The sequence below is a fragment of the Anguilla rostrata genome, chromosome 2, assembly GCF_018555375.3.
Source record: "Anguilla rostrata isolate EN2019 chromosome 2, ASM1855537v3, whole genome shotgun sequence".
Classification (NCBI taxonomy): domain Eukaryota; kingdom Metazoa; phylum Chordata; class Actinopteri; order Anguilliformes; family Anguillidae; genus Anguilla; species Anguilla rostrata.
The window spans coordinates 29138963-29159200 of NC_057934.1; the positions used below are offsets into that span (position 1 = coordinate 29138963).

At 40.0% G+C, this 20238-nt stretch overlaps 1 protein-coding gene across 6 annotated transcripts in view; it reads left to right on the plus strand.

Annotated features, from left to right (window-relative positions):
* The window catches only part of srcap (Snf2-related CREBBP activator protein), a 111709-nt gene that overhangs the window by 46024 nt on the left and 45447 nt on the right, over positions 1 to 20238 (plus strand). For all 6 annotated transcript variants that reach the window (XM_064321466.1, XM_064321467.1, XM_064321469.1 and 3 more), the window contains 9 exons: positions 1083 to 1219; positions 3388 to 3557; positions 5862 to 6054; positions 6163 to 6299; positions 12987 to 13173; positions 14261 to 14430; positions 18662 to 18819; positions 19202 to 19447; positions 19762 to 19926. In XM_064321466.1, the coding sequence (XP_064177536.1) occupies positions 1083 to 1219; positions 3388 to 3557; positions 5862 to 6054; positions 6163 to 6299; positions 12987 to 13173; positions 14261 to 14430; positions 18662 to 18819; positions 19202 to 19447; positions 19762 to 19926 (1563 nt within the window). The remainder of the gene's footprint in view (positions 1 to 1082; positions 1220 to 3387; positions 3558 to 5861; positions 6055 to 6162; positions 6300 to 12986; positions 13174 to 14260; positions 14431 to 18661; positions 18820 to 19201; positions 19448 to 19761; positions 19927 to 20238) is intronic.

Consider the following 20238-nt stretch of genomic DNA (forward strand, 5'->3'; position numbering starts at 1 on the left):
CCTTACTCTAAAATTGATTTAATTCATTTTTATTCTCATCAATCTGCACTCAATACCCCATAATGACAAAACAAAAACAGATTTTTAGAAATTTTTGCAAATTTATTAAAAATAAAAAACTGAAATATCACATATACAAGAGTATTCAGACCCTTTACTCTGTACTTTGTTGAGCCATCTTTGGCAGCGATTACAGCCTCGAGTCTTCTTGGGTATGACTTTACAAGCTTGGCACACCTGTATTTGGGGTATTTCTCCCATTGTTCTCTGCACAGCTATTTTCAGGTGGCATTTGTGCGTGTTTTGAGCTTAGGCTAGGCTAGTGTTCCCTGGTTTGCTTAAGACTACTCCTTTTTAAATGGCTTATTATCTCCCCTAAGATGATGTAAAACTACACATTAGAACACATCCTCTCTAATTTCCATTCATTCTTGTGTAGGAAACTCATTCTCCTGTGTCGTATCATACAACATGTATTTATGCCTCCACATTATGTTTTCGGGTTGTCCGTCCGTCCGTCCGTCTGTCCCATTCTCGTGAACACGATATCTCAGGAATGCCTTGAGGGAATTTCTTCAAATTTGGCACAAACGTCCACTTGGACTCAAGGATGAACTGATTACATTTTGGTGGTCAAAGGTCAAGGTCACTGTGACCTCACAAAACATGTTTTTGGCCATAACTCAAGAATTCATACGCTAATTATGACAAAGTTTCACACGCATGTCTAATAGGATACAATGATGAAGTGCTGATAATTTATATCCAAACTAGCTACTGGTTGGCAGAGGCATACAACCGCGAGGCGGTATTTCTAGTTTTTTGATGTACTGCCACAGGTTGGATTTGATCTGAGTCCGTAGTGCTCACCCATGTGTCAAACGATGCTTCTACTGAGTGAACTACCTAACAGTCCCTCCTGGCCATGTTTGCTTCTGGAATGTAGTATACATCCCTGCACAATGCCCGCTTGCCATGAAATATGTCAATCCTTGTGTTTCTACCCCACGTAATGCATTTTTGACAGCTGCTCTTTAAAAAAGCAAAAATGACCTCTCTCCTTTTCTCTTTCTGTCACTCAGGTAATTGGGGTCCTCACCTGATCATTGTACCAACCAGTGTAATGCTCAACTGGGAGATGGAGTTGAAGCGCTGGTGTCCTGGTTTCAAGATTCTGACTTACTATGGAAGCCAGAAGGAGCGTAAACTGAAGAGACAGGTATAGTCAATGAAACTGAGAAGTCATTAAGGCAGCATAGCAGATAAAACATGAAAAAACACCAAAGATGATAAAACCTATAAAATTACAGTGTTACAGGCCGCTTTCACATGATCAGCATCAAAATTCCTGGTATGGCCTGGCCATTAAATTCCTATGGAGGGGAGCATTGATGCCCAAATTGGAAGCATCACCAAATGACAAGTTGTGATCCTCAAAGTTCAAATTGTTTGAACTTTGACCTTGTCTGAAGCTGTCATTTTGTAGTGGGTCCAGTCACATCACTACTTGGAAGCAGGCAGATGTAAACGTGGAAGAGCATTTTGGGATAAACCCAGGATTTTTGGGTTCACTAAGCGAGTTCACAGTTTAGCTTTATACCACAGGCAACCTACTACTATCACAGCTTGTTTCAGTTTTTTTCCGATCCAACAGCTTTCCTGGATGGATGACTCGATTCTTGCCACGTGTATTCTAAATTAGTTAAGATAATTCATTAATCATTATGGGATATTTCTTAAAATGTAATTATAAAAAAGAAAGATATGATCACTTGGCATTCTAACAGGTAACACATTCCCTTGCGACATTTGCACCTAATGTAAAAAAGTTAGTTGTAGGGTTAACAGTATGAAAGTATGGATTTTTATCAAATTTCAGTTACTGAAATAAAATGCTGTATTGTACAACACGTAAAAAATAAATGAACATCACCAATAGGGATAGCTATTAACGGTTAACAATGGCTCAAAGCTTCAAGTTTTTATCAAGTTCCACTGCTCAACTAGGAAATTAAATCTGAGCTTTCACACTTAAAAAAAAAAAAAAAAAAGTTTGTTCTTTTGTTAAACATTAAAAGAAATTATATGTCACTTGCATATTTTAATGTTTGTATTGATCAGAACAGGCTAGCCAGCTAGCTTTACTGCCGTTTCTCCTTCTGTTAAACGTGATGTCAATAAGCTTGTCGCTTGTGCCTCTGAAACAAAAATGCCGGAGTGACTTCCTCGTTCTTTCAGTGTTCGCATAAAGTATAATTTTGTAAATTAGAAGAATAAGTCATATTTTAATGCTCAAAATTATCAGAACAGGTTAGCCGCCAAGCTTTAGTGCTGTTTTTCATTCTGTTAAATGTGACATTAATTACGTTTGTTGCTCCTGTGCTGTCAAATACGGCTGTTATATGCAGCTATTTGAGCATAGCTGTACCCTACAAAAACTGGAAGCTTAGCACCATTTTTTCCAATCCTCATTAACGGCTGGTGGAAGTGTTGCTATGCTATGCATTTGTAAACTTCTGGGTTAACGGTGCTTATGCAAGACAGGTCTTTAGTACCTGATTTGACCCAACCGAACAGCGATTAAAAATTGTTTAAAATTTTTAAAAAACTGGCCCCGATACCTGACAAAATCACTGAATGCCTTCGGGCTCCATCAGCATGCTGACCTCCAGTGTAGCTTTGCAAACCACGTCAAAAGTGTGTCCATAAACCAGTCAGAGGTCTGAATATAGCTGAATGAACAGTGGATCAGTTTGACGCGTCCAGGCAAAAACTCGGGAGATTTTTTAAATTTATTTTAAAAAAGAATATTGCTGCTGGGTGTCTCATTGAGGCACTGCACTGTGGTGCATGGATGAGCCCTGCAGTCTCTGTTGGAATCAGGACTATGCTGGTGCCAAATGTGGCTAGTAGCTCCATAAGTCAACACACGATCGGTGATTGCGTCGCCCAGCATACAGGATTGTTTAGTTGGTTTAGGAGTCTTGTTTTCCTTGGCTGTCTAGTAGCGACACCCTCCCTCCCTCCTGCCCACTGGTCAGTCAGGTGCCTGTGGACACTGTTAAAGATACATATTAAAGTTTGGGAGGAGGACTGTGGCTGCATACATTACTAAATTAGCAGTGGAGCTCGCCCAGGAATGTGGCGGTGGTTGCAGACAATTGGCCATTCCAAATTAGGGTGGGAATTGGACATGGTGAGCCCCACGTTGGATGCAAACAAATAAACTAGTCAACGATCATCTATTGTTTTTCTTCAAAAGGACCCATTTTGTTCTTTTGTCCATTTAGAAGGCCTAAATGTCTTTACAATCCAAAATGAGAGTATGGCCTAGTGCATCTTGTCATGGAATAAGAACCTTATTTGTGCATTCATCTGTTCTTATAGGGTTGGACAAAGCCCAATGCATTCCATGTGTGCATCACCTCGTACAAACTGGTATTGCAAGATCACCAAGCCTTTCGGAGGAAATCATGGCGATACCTTATTCTGGACGAGGCCCAAAACATCAAGAACTTCAAATCACAGCGCTGGCAGAGCTTACTCAACTTCAACAGGTTCGAAGGGGAATCGGAGGGGCAGTTTTGGGCTTTTCATGGTATTTTCATGTGGTTATACTCCCATATTTGGGCTTAAATATTAATGCAGTGATCTCTCAGATTTGGGACAATGAATGTTATCATATTTCTAAACTAACCCAAGTTTGCGAGTGGTGCTTGATGTGGTGGTTTATTGAATGCATCACTCGCCAGTGAGCGGTGCACAAACTTGGCTAATGCCTTTACTGATACTGAGGACAAAATGAGAAGCACCATTTAAAGATTAACAGGTTTTGTCTCACTTGGTGTATACCAAAACAATTGCTGAGCATTATAGAGGGAATACAATGACTACACACGTGCACCTCCACTAGATTGTCTGACTTAGTCGTCAAACCCCTCTCAAAATGTTAATGTTTTCCTATGTTTGGGTGTTTGTGTACTACAAACCCTTCTGTACAAAATTACATTTGGCATGGTATACAGCTTGTATGTCACCAGCAGTGTATGCGCGTGAGCTCGACAACACATTTCTCATAGAAAAGGTAGTTTGTAGCCTTTTTTTTGTTCATTGCAGTGGTGGTACAAGTGACAAGCAGTAACTGCTACTGTGCTGTTAGCCTTTATTGATCGCCGTACAAGGTTCATGTAAAGTAGCTAGCACAATCTGACAGCACTAACCCATAAAAATGTACTGCGCATGGTACTTGCTCAATCGAACGGTAAATGTGAAAAACTTTCGCTTACAGTGAGCGCCACCAAAATTTTCTGTCACACCCTCAATAAACGGCAAAACTCCCAGTAGAACATTGAAGTAACTCTTTTAATGTTATATATTTTCTGAAATGTTATCGATTCCGCTTGGCCACAGTGAGTGAAACTACGCGATCTGACCGTATAGTTTCTATGTACATTCTGTCAAAAGGATTCAGCCTTGTTGTTTGCTACCTAAACTTCACAGCACAGTCATTGCCGTTATTATGCTTGTAGCATGGTGTGTCTCTTTTCAAAATCCATTTCAACCATTCACAAATGACCTGGGACTTTGACGTTATAAGGCGGTATCAATTCTCCAGTGAAAATATTGCCCTGGCTATATCAGTCAGAATTCACATTGCGCCGTGGGTCTGGACGGTTTCATGCTTGTTTCTTAAAAACAATGCTAAACCTGGTCATCTTGAAGGACTCCCAATGTATACAAGAAAAATATCCAGTAATTATTTTAAATATACTGAGAGAAGAGAAATCCATGGTTAAGAGAGACCAGTAGAAATTTTATATAAAGCCAATTCCCCCACACTAACAGGAATGAGTGATCTGTCATGCCCGGTTAACACATTCATTAGTAAATGTGTATCAGTGATGTGAAATTCATTCTAGGGCTTATTATCTAATGTTTGCACTATATTTTACTTACTACTCCCAGTTTTTCGGTTCCTGTCAGGCTTCTTCCCGATCAGCTCCAGTGTGTTTTTTCCTACAATACCCAGAACTATACCCCAATCATTTGATTCAAGTTAAGCAATTAAAAGGCAATGCCACTGAATACTAACAAGGTGTATGTAAAAATCTGACCCACTGAAAATCTGATATAGTACATAAAGGCTGAGTACTTGTGTAACATTTCTTGCTGAAAGAGCAGGGTTGGTGTATTAGCAGCTTTCCTGCTTCCAACCAAAGAGCTTTTTTTTTTTACCTTCTGCTACCCCATAGTGCGTGGGTGACTTCATTACAAGGCAGAAAGACCTTGCTAATTAATATTAGCTTTTCAGTACCGTAGTACTGGGAGGGTTCTTTGGCTAACTGCAGCTCTGAGGTTGTGAGTGTCCAGGTCTGCAGCAACTCCTAGCTACCTCTTTTTCATGTTTGCTTTACACTTTGAGGAGAAGGATATACTTGTGCCGCAAGTCTGGCCACAAGTATCTTTAACAAAATTCAGTCCCATCAAGATTTGAGTGCAACAACTAGAGGAAAACTAAAACAAGGGACACTGAAAATTCAAGTGGAGCTGAATTTTTAGAGGCGAATAAAGAGCATTAAATAAGCTTGTTGGATGCCGTCGGTGTCCCCCAGCTTGCTGGGATAGCTTGAGGAAAGAATAGTACTGTGAAATGAGCGGTCATGAGCGACAGTAAGAAAGGCCCATTTAATTATAGTTCAATTTTATTATGTCGACTACTAGTGGTTTTATTGTGGGGACTATTTTGAACATTTCAGACGTTTGCAAAAGTCCTTGTTCCTTGTACTCTAAGGAATGTTGCGAAATGTAAACTTAAAATCTGGAACACAGCTGTAACCTTGCCTATCTCCTCTTCCCTACAGTCAGAGGCGTCTGCTACTGACTGGTACACCCCTGCAGAACAGTCTGATGGAACTGTGGTCCCTCATGCACTTCCTCATGCCTCACGTCTTCCAGTCGCACCGTGAATTCAAAGAGTGGTTCTCAAATCCTCTCACTGGCATGATCGAGGGCAGCCAGGAGTACAACGAAGGCCTAGTCAAGAGGCTCCACAAGGTAGTAGGGCTCTTGGCACATTGCTGGGTACAAATTGTGTCCCAGCTCTGGGGTTATAGTTGTTTGATCATATACGTATATTCTGCATTTTAATTTGTCCCCCTTCAGGTCCTACGGCCTTTTCTCCTGCGAAGAATTAAGGCCGACGTGGAGAAGCAGATGCCCAAGAAGTATGAGCATGTGGTGCGCTGTCGTCTCTCCAAAAGACAGCGGTTCCTTTATGATGACTTCATGGCACAAGCCTCGTGAGTTACCCGAGCTCAATTTCTTTATGTGCAGGGAAGAGCCGTGATTACTGGGCTGCATGATCTGCCTATGCAGAAGCATTGTGTTATTACTTATCCAACAGCTCTCCAAAAGGACAACTTTTTCATGTGATTAAATTGCTGTTCAGCCTTTTTTATTTTACAACCTCACAATTGTATGATTTTAAATAATAGTCAAATGCTATACATTTCTCCCTTGATTGAATTCTCAAAAAATCAACAGTGGATCCTGTGAACTTGGGGTGCTGCTGTAACAACTGCAGCCTCTCTGTGTGAAGATATTTCCAATCCATGAAAGACTTCTTTGAGCTTATTATAAATTTATATTTAGCTCTGCGTTAGTACCACCAGTGGCCTGCGTTACATGGGGGCTTCATTGCAATTGCAGGCATATACACTATTTGGATCAAAAGCCGGAATATGTTTTTACAGCATCCCAGCCATAGATGTAGCGAGCACCCCAAGAGGGAAGCGAGGGAGGGACTAGGTAGCCTTCGGAGGATCTATACAATATAAAACAGTGTGTCTGTGATCCCAGCTTTGCGAAAACAGGAGGGAAGGGAGACTGAAGAACTAACTACTATAGTACAGTCAGACTAATAGGGAGAATTTTCAGTGGACAGTATAGCACTCCATCACAAATAACCTGATCCGAGCATGTCAGGGTAGCTTATAGCTTTTAAATCCTGTTAGACATGAAAAAGGTTTTATACCTGCTTAACAGCCTTGGCTATCCAGGCAGCATTGCTGTTGTGAGCTAGCAACATTAGCCCCTAAACTAGCTAGCCAACAACACCATTAGCTAGATTGTCTTTACTTGGCTAGAATTTTTAGTGCTAGCTTGCTAATTTCTTTAAATAATAATAATTTGGCACCCAACACGGGGTTGTGCATGTCCGATTCCCACCCCTAACTTGGAATGGTCAATTGTCTTCTAACCATCGGTAATTTGACTTCAACATTTTTATGTTTTATGAGGGATTCTGTTCACTGAATGTGAACTGTGGGGAATAGGCTATATTTAAGTGGTCTTGGGTATGAATGAAGGTTGCCCCCCTCACTTTTGGTATAATTTACGGCTCACTAGCAGGAGCTATGGATGGTATGATGCGAAGGCTGGACTATAGATCGACAACATCGTGGGTGATGTTGGAAATCGGGCTGCATAGAAAAAATTCATAACTATCCCTAAAAATTAGATGGTGCTGTTGTCATAGTTGTTTCAAAAGAAATTATTCCTTGCAGTAACACCATGTAATTGGTTGCCATGAGAGCATGCATGGAGCGTCTCTGACCGTTGAGTAAGTGTTATGGTGCGCTAATGCTCCTTTACTACCGTTTTTCTAATCTAGTATACATATGGCTACTTTTTGCTTACTGAAACTGAACATACTATGCTGTAGGAACACACTATATACTTATTTTACTTGTCAGTTAGTATGGTAAGTACAAGTAGTAGGAAGTTTCTAACATAGCCGTAGTATACATTCCATAAACTTTTTGCGTACCCAAAACAAACATACTATGCTGTGTAAACAAACTAAATTCAGATTTTATGTCACAGTATGAGTACGGATAGTATGCAGTATCGAACTCAACCTTTGAGTCCTCAAAGATTTTAAGGAGAGCTGGATTGGTTAATTTACATGTACATGGACCCTTGATAGAAGATGACCAAGTGTTGTAATAATCTGTGAATAACATCAATATGCAGTTTGAGATATCTGTAAAAATCAAGATTAGTGATTTTTTCTTGACAGTGAAACTATGAGGTGCATGTCAGATCTGAAATTGTATTGGGTTCATACTTGTTGTGAGGTTATGCCAAAAACAGAGAGCAGTACTCAACAGGAACGTGCTTCTTTGGAAATCTAGAATGCCATACAAAATTACAAATAAATATATATACCTACAGTATATATCAAACAACATATGAAGGCCAGTTGTAGCTGGGATTTCTTGACCAATATTTTATGACATTGGAGACTTTTAATCGCAAGTTAGGATCTTCCTCTGCTGACAATTTTTGATTTTGTCATTTACTCTCCATTTCAAAATGTTGTCTGTTTAATCTAGCTAAAAAAACGAACATTAGTGAATTTGTTTATCTAGTGCCTCATCAGGGAAATCCAAATCATTTCCATGGTTATGTGGGGATTCTCCTGTTTTTACCGCAACACGATACACCGAGATGCATTAAAACTGTTATGAAACACCTTTACCTGATGAAAACATTTGAGGGATTTTATGCAACGCACTTAATTAGGTAAAAGGATATTAACCCTTAAGTAAAACATTAAGGAAAAATAAGTAATCCGACACCGTAGGTCTAGTTTTTATCAGTGAAAGGACGGTCTGACAGTGCCACCTAGCGTGCATGCTAGGATAGGCTACCAAAAGTAAAAGCTTTCTGAGAGGATGAATAATTACTTTTCTTTGGCATGGATCCATTTGAAGACAGTATCGGGTGAGTTTGTTAAGTCTTTAAATCTGTCATTATGGTGAGAAAAAGCTAAACAATTTTATTGGTAGGTTTTGAGTTTCTGTGCAAACGCGCGAAAACACGCTGGTATAATGAAACAATGACGGTAGCCTAATGCATATACAGTCCGCTTCGTTCCGTTGCTACCATAACATAACGACCTACAGCTGCAGTTTCTCGCTGCATTTACTAATATTGAATATGAACAAAAGACGCAATTTATGCTGTAAATCGTATTCTTAATTTAATCTCTAAATCGACTGTAGCTTAGGGTTGTAACTAGGTAGTTGTTTCGTAGGTGACTTAACTCGTCTTAACTATTGCCGTAGGGTCTAGTTTTTATCAGTGAGGGGACGGTCTGACCGTCGAGAAGCATTGGAAGACAGTGTCAGGTGAGTTCGTTTAACTTTTAAATCTGTCATTATGCTGAGAAATAGCTAAACCATTTTATTGATAGGTTCATTTTATTGTGGGACGGAGTGTGGCACAGTGGGTAAGGAACTGCGCTTGTAACCGAAAGGTTGTAGGTTCGAATCCCGGGTAAGGACACTGCCGTTGTACCCTTGAGCAAGGTACTTAACCTGCATTGCTTCAGTATATATCCAGCTGTATAAATGGATACAATGTAAAGTGCTAAGTAAAAGTTGTGTAAGTCGCTCTGGATAAGAGCGTCTGCTAAATGCCTGTAATGTAATGTAATGTAATGTTCTGAGTTTCTGTGCAAACGCGCGAAAACACGCTGGTATAATGAAACAATGACGGTAGCCTCATAGTCCACTTCGTTCCGTTGCTACCATAACATAACGACCTACAGCTGCAGTTTCTCACTGCAATTACTAATATTGAATATAAACAAAAGACGCAATTTATGCTGTAGTCTGCCAATGTCTAAATAAATAATACGGTCCATTTGAAGACAATATCGGGCGAGTTCATTTAGTCTTTAAATCCGTCATTATGCTGAGAGAAATCGTATTCTCAATTTAATCTCTACATTGACTGTAAGCTTAGGGTTGTAACAAGGTAGTTCCCTGCACTTAGAGCGGTAGGCTACTGCCCTCTAGGGTTTTCGACACACTTGTTCCTCGTTATGGTAATACATTTTGTTGTACGTCGCTCTGGATAAGAGCGTCTGCCAAATGCCTGTAATGTAATGTTATGCAATATTCCGTAGCAACAAGATAAACCCGACATTAGCCCTAAAATATGCCAATACAGCAGTGACAACGCTGCTCACTGAATAACGACATACACGAGACAATTTTTCTTTAATTATACTATGTCATTCTACAGTCAATATCTGGGACTAAACATTGAATAAATATACAATCTTACCATTGGTTTTACGCGTAGAGATGTCCCTTTTGCGACTGTGGTCATATATTGTCTTGGACAATCCGTTTGTGATTCCTGTTGCTTACGGCGTTGTCGCCGTTTTTCGTACAATTTGGCTTGATTGACAATTCATTTATTCAGTAGGTGAAAGTATAAGCTTTCTAACGATGTATAACATGTCTGATTTTGCTTTTGGAATAGCGTTTTATAGGTCAGCGTAACCAAAAATTTTCTCATCTGCCAATGTCTAAATAAAACGGTAGGCTTCTCTGCGCGCAGGTCGCAAGTTGATATTTCGTCTTGTTTCGTTTTTTCTCAATGTTGTATTTATTTTTTGAAATGTGTATTTATGTGTTATTATTCTATCTGTTTCTGAGGCGCTCTGAAATGTGCATTCTCTGCTAAGCTGAGCAATGGATTGGAATATGTGTTTGACGCCTATTTTAGTTGCGGCGCGGAAGCGCTGCAGCTCTACATACACTCTGGACCATCTAAATGCTGTTTTATACTTTTGCGTAGGCTGCATAGTTTTCGTTGTGTGCGGCACTCGTGAAGGGCTAAATCATTTGTGCGGCATATTGCACAGGTTGCGCAGGCCACGTAATTAGATTGTTACTGACCGTCAGTTCAAAAGACAACACCTTCATTCATATTTCCAAACCTACTAAATACTGCACCAATGACCACAGAAATGTTCAGCTAGATGTAACTTGTTGCAACGAAGACATTCACCTGACAAAAGTGCTTTTAGTCGCATATTTAACGTTGCCTATCGGTTTTATGAATCAACTGTTATAACCTATTAGTCAAAGCCGTATGCCAGTGACCTCATGTCAGCAGTCAACCAATCATCTTCTTTACGGCGTATGCGGGCACTGGTTACTAACTACGCACTTTTAATTTCTTGAGGAGGTCTGCGTCTTCAATGCGGCCGTGGTCTGCAACCGTCGCACATGCCGCACATTGCGCACAGCCCCTACACAGACCCATTTTTACGTGTACTATGCAGAAGTATAAAACAGCCTTTAGTGTTACAGCATAGTAAAGGCCTTTACGCCTAGCGGCTAGGAGACATCCATGGCAATGCAGTAGATATGTTGGGTGAAGGTATATGATCATGAGGACAAAACCACTTAAAAACCGCTCCAAAGAGGGCGCAATTGTGCCAATGCTTGGACCCCTCCCAACGCCGCTTGCGGCTTTAATTTACTTTACAATAATAATTATAATACATATTTGAATATATATCATATGTGTGTGTATACATATGTGTATGTATATATGTATGTGTGTGTTTGTTTGTGTGTGTGTGTATATATATATATATATATATATATATATATATATATATATATATATATATATATATAATGTATGCACACACACACATGCATACATACAGTTGCAATCTAAATTATTCCACTGCCAAGGATTACAGGATGACCTTTTGAAAGCTGGAACAAAAGTATGAGTACAGACGATAAGAAGGATATTGAACAAGCAAGGCCTTCATGGCCGGACACCTTGCTGCATTCCACTCTTAACCAGTAAGCATACGAAAAATCGACTTGAATATGCAAGACGTCATTTGGATAAGTCTATGGAGTTTTTGGAGAATATTTTATGGAGTGACGAGACAAAACTGGAATTGTTTAGACCCATGGATAAGCGGTATGTCTGGCACAAGAAAGGTGCAGCTTATGACAAGAAGAACACCATCCCCACAGTCAAGTATGGAGGTGGGTCAGTCCTTCTGTGGGGGTGTTTTGCTTCTTCTGGTACTGGGAATCTTCAGCGTGTGACTGGCACCATGGATTCCTTGAAACCAGGCCATTCTGGAGAAGAATGTGATGCCCTCAGTGCCTAAGCTGAAGCTTGGTGATCATTGGACTTTCCAGCAAGACAATGATCCCAAGCGTACATCCAAGTCTACCAAAGCTTGGTTCAGGGAACGATCTTGGAATGTCCTTGACTGGCCTTCTCAGTCCCCAGATTTAAATCCTATTGAAAATCTTTGGTGAGATTTGAAGAAAGCAGTGGCATCACGAAAACCAAAGAATATCGGTGAACTTGAAGAATTGCACAGGAAGAAAGGGCCAAGATTCCAAAAGAGAGGTGTCAGAGGCTTGTGAGCACTTATAGGAAGCATTTATTGGAAGTTATAAAAGCTAAAGGATGTTCCACAAAGTACTGATTTTGGGGGGTTGAATAATTTGCTCGTTGATTTTTTTGGAGAGAATTTCATTTTTTTTCCTTATAACAAATAGTAAACTCAGCTGTATGTTTTCAAAATCACTTGAACATGTTCTAATAAATATGTATTTCTGTTTACAAAGGCCTTAGTTGATACATTGTCATGAAATTTTATTCACATTACAAAGACATGTTATGGGTTAGAGGGGTTGAATTATTTTTATTGCAACTGTATATACATACACATATGTGCATATGTGTCGATTGGATGATGGGCTGTGCACCCCTCCTGTGGTGGAATTGATTACTCTGCAGATGAGTCAGCCCGTGAGCAATTAAAAAAAGATATTTGATTGCTTGGCTTAAAGAATCTTTATAAGACTGTTTAGACTAAATAACTGACTGACTAACTAAAGGAAGTCGGTTTTAAGTGGGGACTTATGAAAAGAATTGACACCTTTTGTTTGTGAGGGTCTTTTTACAGATCTGTATAATAAAGGTCAAGACTTGTTAATGTACTTATGTCCCATCAAAATGGAGCTTTAACTAATTTATGCAGAGCCATATTAATGATTAGGAGTTCTCCCCCTTTCTCTATACATCTCGATCCCTTTCTGCATGGCTTCCTCTTAACTCTCTTAACTTGTTTTTGTCAGGACTCGGGAGACTCTGGCAAGTGGACACTTCATGTCCGTGATAAACATCCTGATGCAGTTGCGAAAAGTGTGCAACCACCCTGACCTGTTTGACCCCCGGCCCATACACTCGCCCTTCATCACAGCTCCCATACTCTTCTGCACTGCGTCCATTGTGCTGCAAGCTCTTGAGAAATCTGCTTTCAAGGTGAGTACTGGGACTCAAGTTTAAGCATAGGCAGTAAACTGTTCTCTGATAGTGCTTTTTCACATCTTTCCCCTCAGATGTGCTATGCATGTGTTTTGGCCCCAGTCATAATTTTGTGTTTACATTTGTTACTTTTGCGTGTTTTTCTTAGTTTTGGTTGTCATTGGTTCTAATTGGTTGTTTCCGTCGTATCCAGGTGCTTGGCTTGAAAAAGCCGCCGTTTGCTGCCTACCAGCAGCGACTAGCTCTTCGAACTCGTAGTTGGTGTGGTGTGTTGAGCAATTGCTTTGTTTGGCTTGTTTGCCGCTACCTTTATTTCACTCCGATTCCCATCTAGCCCTTCTGGTTTGTTTGCTGATTTGATCTTGCGTATGACCATTGACTCGTTTCGTTCGACTCCGATTCTTGCCTTAGCCCTTCTAGTTTGTTTTCCCCGTCATTTTGTGTTTTTGACATTCGCTCTCGTATTTGATTACGATTCTTGTCTAGCCCCTCTGCTTCGTTTGCTGATTGGATTTCGTGTTTGACTGTACGCTCGTTTTTGACTTTGACTCATGTTTTGCCCTCTGCTCCCCGTATAGTGCTCCAGTTAGTTAGTGTACTCCCAGCTGGACCAAAAATCCTTCTATCGTGACATAAGTTGCTTATTTTGCTTTGTTATTTTTTCCTTTACTGTTTTTGAAGCTAATCTGGGTGGAGATCTAACGCTCCGTAGGGGGTATGCTATTTGGGCTTTTAGTTTTTGACTATCTGCTAACTGTCTGAAGTTCAGCATTCAAAGCCAGTAACCTTCGAAGCCGAGACAGCATTCAGTTATATTTGGATATGCAGTAGGGTTGGGCCGATGTAAAAATTTTCTAACCGGTTTGATATTAAGCCAAATACCGGACCGGACCGGTAATACCGAATTCTACCACTAGGTCGCACGTGACTCAGCCGCTCCCGAGTGATCCCTACTCATTCCTCTTATCATTTACCCAGTTACGGTCTGACCCTATACCAGGTTGTAACAGATGGAATATTGTATACTGTCCCCTGTGCAAATTGTACAGTATATTTATTTGCGCTGATCTACTTCTCTCCCCAGTGCTGTGACCTGTCCATGTTTGATCTGGTGGACCTGGAGAGACGTGTGTCCCGATATCAGGCAGATGTCTTCCTGCCTCGCAGGAAGGTAACACCTAGGCTGGTGCAAGAAATCATGGACTCCCCAGATCCACCACCACGACCCAAACCTGTTCGTATGAAGGTCAACAGGTATTTATTCAGTAAAATTTTAATACTTTAACAGTATCAAAATCCTTTTTTTGTTGAATCAAGGAATTTGTGAAACAAGAAAAATACATATACAGTTGTTTAGTGTTCTATTTGGCACTGCCACCCCGAGAGATCTTGCTGTCAGAGGCAAATTTGCATATATATTTTTTTATTTATACACAGGAACTATTTGTTGTTTGTACAACAACCACCACGTGGCAAATGTGAGCACTCAAATCATCATATCTGACTCTCAACACTTCGACCGTGGGACTCAAATTAGAACAGCAGCTTGCAGTCAAATTACTGCGGCTCTTACTTTAATGGGAAAGGAGAGGAAAATCCATTTTAGTGACGAGTTGTAAATAGGGACAGGCTATTCTTGTTACTCATAACATTTTTGTGTGTATTTGAGTGAAATTTGTGTTTATAAACGTTTATTCAAAGAATTTCTAGTTTTGAGCACTGACTAAAAGCTAATGTAATCCATTTTAGGCCCTGTCCACACGTACGTATTTTTCTGAAAACGTAGTTTTTTCCCTCTGTTTTGGCCTCCCGTCCACACGAAAACGGAGTTTTAGGTCACTGAAAACGAAGCTTTTTGAAAACGCCTTCCAAGGTGGATATTTTTAAAAACTCCGGTTTCTTTGTCTTCGTGTGGACAAGAAAAACGGAGCTTTATGAAAACGCTGACGTCATGACGTCAACTCGCGCATCAGTTACCATGGCAATTGGTGTATTGGACATGCGGCAGTCATTTTAGCGTCTCCTGTGGACGGACATATTTTTTAAAACTCTGGTCGTGTGGATAGGATTTTTTTTTTTTAACGGACGGGGAAAAATCCGTATACGTGTGGACAGGGCCTTAGTTTCACTTAGGATGTAGGGGAGAGTCGGTGTAAATGTAATTCCTCATAAATGTCAATATATTTTTGTACACTGCTGCTACAGTAGCCATTTCAGGATTGTACACGCAATTCAGTCCTCTACCAAATGATTAATGGAAAAGAAACAGCCACCTGGTCACAGGCATTTATAATAAGCACAGCAGATTGGTCTGTATAGTAGGCCACTTGCTTTTGCTATTTGGTTTTGTTTGTTTTTAATGCATAAATAGGCTATGGCAAAATTATTTTTAATTATTTAATTATTATTATTTCATGTAAGACAACCTAATCTTGTTTAAAATGGTGAGATAAATGCCTCCTTTTGCAATGCTGTGGGACAATAAACATAACTTCATTCACAGGTCACTACAGTGTCCTCATGTCATTTTGCAGAACAATAGGCTTGGATGTTTTGATGTACAGTAATTTACTGTAATGGTAGTAAAAATCCAGCATAACTTATCCGACTTGATCAAGTCATGAATGTAGCCGAATTATAAATATTTTCTGAGTAAATGAGCAAAATCCAAGAACTGTTACATATATACCAATTCTCCCTGATGTTTGCTGCAAGTAGGCTATATAGTAAAAAGGTTTTTAATTTATTTTAGATAAATTGCTTGTAATCATGTCTCTCCTGTGAGCATCTATTTCCTCGTTTATTATATGGGGAAATAAACAATTATTGAAATAGACAATTATTTTTATATATTGATGCGTAGAAAAATATTTTTGTGACACCTTTGAGAGAGACCGGCAAAGATATGTGCAGAAAAGAGATCTGCAAGTAACTAAAATGATCTTAACTAAATTTCATTTGGAGATCTCCTTTCACCCTGCATCACACAGGTTCCTTTTTTTATGCCTCTGCGACGGCACAGCCGTGGCTGGAGGCATTATGTTTTCACGGCACAAACGTTATGTTTGGCACAAACGTCCACTTGGAATCAAGGATGAACTGATTAGATTTTGGTGGTCAAAGTTCAAGGTCACTGTGACCTCACAAAACATATTTTTGCCTTGAGGGAATTTCTTCACATTTGGCACAAACGTCCACTTGGACTCAAGGATGAACTGACTACATTTTGGTGGTCAAAGGTCAAGGTCACTGTGACCTCACAAAACACGTTTTTGGCCATAACTCAAGAATTCATATGCTAATTATGACACTTGCCATAATAAGTCAATGCTAACTGTGTAACAGTAGATTGTTAAAGCTGCAGCAGGCAACTACACCCGTTGGCCCTGCCCAGAGAGGAGAAGACACACCCCCACCCTCTTGCTTCTCCATATACCTTGTCCTGAATGTTCATTAACATTTCTAGGTAGAACTCCTCGCCAAGCAGAATTACAGTGTTACAGACGTGCATAATGTTAACTACACTGAAAATATCAGTTCCAAGTGTCCAAGTAAGACAACAGAATCTTTTTCATTGTTGCTAATGAAGTGATGGTTTTGCTAAATTCACTACCTAGTCTAAAGTTTGCTATTTACCTGATGGTTCATGACAGCTAGTGCTAGCGAAATATATTTTTATATAAGCAAATTGTTGACCAAGGCTACCCTCTATCCCAGACTAAAGAGTTACCCAATATACCTAGCCCCAATTTGGTGCTCTACTGGATGTTTTACTGTAGGACCTTTCTGATAACTAATGACTAAGCAGGGTTAGCTTAGCTACCTAGCTTAACCTACCACAAAAATGGCGTAGCATTCATTTCTTTCCAAGAACGAGCAGCTGAATGAAGTAATGTTAACAGTAATATCTACCTAATGACTTTGGTGACTAAATTCATTGAAGGTAGCTAACTCAATTGGCAAGCGAGAAGAAAGATTAGGTAATTATTTGATGAAATTTAAATTCTGTCCAGTAGATACAATGCATGCCCCCTATCCGACTTTAACTCCACCCACTGCTGAAGTTTTTGCCACCTTGAAAATTGTGCTCAGAAGTTTATTTTAGTTTTAGAGTGAGCACTATCTAATTTTGTCTTTTTTTGGGAAGTAACATGGTGCAGAAGCAGGTCGTCGTCTGCCATTGGTGATTCTCTTTCTTTCTCAATGCATGTAGCTATGAGAAGATGCAGGGTCTGTCTCATTGTTGATTGTTTCATTACATAAACCGGCCTATCATTAATTTATTCATTCAGGTCAAATGCTTCATTTTTAAATTCAGATATAAACGGTATAAACGGAGCATACGGTGCTGAATCTTTCTCACAGCAGCTCTTTCTATGATGGCTACAAATTATGCATTGGAATTTCCCTTTCTTTAAAAAGTTGCAACTGCTGTTACCAACACCTGTGATTAAGACTTGCTTGCCTGTTAGCTGGCTAACGAGATGGGCTAGTGCTGCTTGCCACCCCACTCACACCCCACTGTCTTAATGAAGGTTTCCTGGACCACTGTCAGGAGCTTGAAAGCTAGTTTTAACTGAATGTGGTTTACATCTTTTTTTACCCACATGTAGAACAATGTTTATAAGTATCTTTACATTAGAATGACGGTTGAACATGCATATGCACTAATATTTTATCCTTGTTTAATAAATTTACAAAATAAAATATTTAAAACTCACAGCTGCAACCTGATCATGACATGTAATATTAAATATACAGTACTGGCCAGAAGTATTGGGCCACTTGTGTTTGGTTTTATAATAAATGCACATATATTAACTGTTCTCCACCTAAGGTTTAAAAAAAAAATAAAAAATAAAAATAAAACAACCAAGTATTGATATTTTTTCAATTTCTACTTACAATAACACAAAAATATGAGTTTCACTGAAAAATAATCTTAGACACAACTTCTTTCAAAATAGCCTCCTTTGGCTTTATTTACAATTAAACAAATTATTGGAAGTCTATCCAATCTATCCAATCATTTTGGGAGGGAGGGAGAGGGGTAGTTAAATTGACTGAGATCTTATCTACCTTAAGTTGTTTTAAAAATGCACAACATTGGCCATTAACTTTGGGCTGAATAATCATTCATTTTAATTTTCAAGTTTCATTTTAATTTTTCCTTCATAGGCAATGCTGATCATGTGCTTCTATTAGCAATCATGGTTTTGGATTGGGGAGTGGTTTCAGCCAGTGAGCAGGTTGTGGTCATTTTCATTTTCTTTTATTACAGCTTTGGTTTTCAGGTCTGGTTTTAGGACTGGTTTTAAGACTGGTTTTAAGTGCAGAGGAGAACAGAGCTCATCCTCAGACTGTAACAGTCTGCAGTATTTTTCTACACTTAGTAAAAGGGGTGTGTGCATCTTTATGTATATGGTGTATATATTGTGCAGTAGTGTTCTATCAGGCATTTGTAACCCATATTTGCATTTGACAGGATGTTCCAGCCATTGCCCAAGACAGACGGACGCACAGTGTTACTTGTTAACAGCCCCCGGCCCCCTGGTCCTGATCTTGGGGCTTCTCTTGCCCCGCGACTTCCTGTGCGCCTGGATACGGTCCCATCAGCCACAGCTGTACAACCAGCCCCTCAGGGTAGGGTCCTTAAACTGCATGTTTGATTACTGTTTTAGGTAAAATTAACTATGAAATGAGTAGCCCATTTAAAAATAAGGCTACAATTTTTAAATTCTTTGTGTAGTATTTTGAAATCACTTTCAAGGCTGCTTGACCTCAATTCCTGATCGATCCTTATGTTCTACTGTATTTCCATTTTTAAAAAGTAAATGCTGGTCTCAAACTACTACAGAGGTTTTTCTCTGAAGGACCAGCTTTGCATTAGGGACATTAGTCTTGTCATGGTGGCTGTCACCCCCCATCCTCTTAGTACCCCATCCTCTTAATGGTATTTTCAGTTTCCCACAGGGTAAATCACATCCTTTTACCTACTAATGCAAGTACTTTCTCACCTGCACAGTTGCTGTGTCCACAGTAGCTGCTACCACCCTACCACCACCCCCAGTGCCTCTCAGCATTCCTGCATCAGTAACAATGTGTGCTGGGTCAGGTGCACCTGTGCGGCAAGGTCCTCCTGTTCCTGTTATGTGTGTGCGCCCCCCTGCTGCCTCTGGGGCCTCCCCTTCACCAGCCTTCAGTCCGCCACCCTCCAGCGCCATGACACAGAGGGTTCTACTGAGCCCAGACATGCAAGCCCGTCTGCCTTGTGCGTACTTCTCATATTACCAGGGTTTCAGTAATAATGCAGTCTACATTTAAGCAGTTGTCTGTTTCATAGTAAAACAGCAAAACAAGAGCAAGACAGCTGTGTGTGCATGTGTGTGTTTGCAAAAGTAGGCCCGCACACATTCTTTCATCATGACTGAAAAAAATGAAACTGTACTGCATAATTTCTCTTAGTCTTTAAAAAATACATACCAGTTATTTGCCTGATGAAGTGATGACATGTTAATGCATATAACAGAAGAGCTTGTACTATACCAATGACAAGTTGTTCCTGTCTGTCTCTTTCACATTCAGCTGGGGAGGTAGTCAGCATCGCTCAGCTGGCTTCTCTGGCAGGCCGGCCTGTGTCTTCCTGCCAGGGCAGTAAACCGGTGACCTTTCAGCTGCAGGGCAACAAGCTCACTCTCTCTGGAGCCCAACTCCACCAAGTCGCTATGGCACAGCCCCGCCCCGTCCAGGGTCAGTGCTGATGGCTGTGATAATTTGTTTTCTCTGCCTGTCTTTGTGACTGCATGCGTTTTGTGCTTCTGCATCTGATCTTGTGGTTGTTTTGTTTTTATATTAACACTATTGCACTTCACAAACCATCATAGTAGATTTTGTTCCTCATTTACCAACTTACCATTGTGTGTGTTTATTTTTATTTTATTTATTTTTTGGTTGGGTTCGGGTGTCATGATCGTCGGTGTATGAAGCAATCAAGAATACAAACTAAAGACATCTTGGTGCATTTTTAAAAGGAGATTTGTCTGTTATTTTGGAGAACTTTTT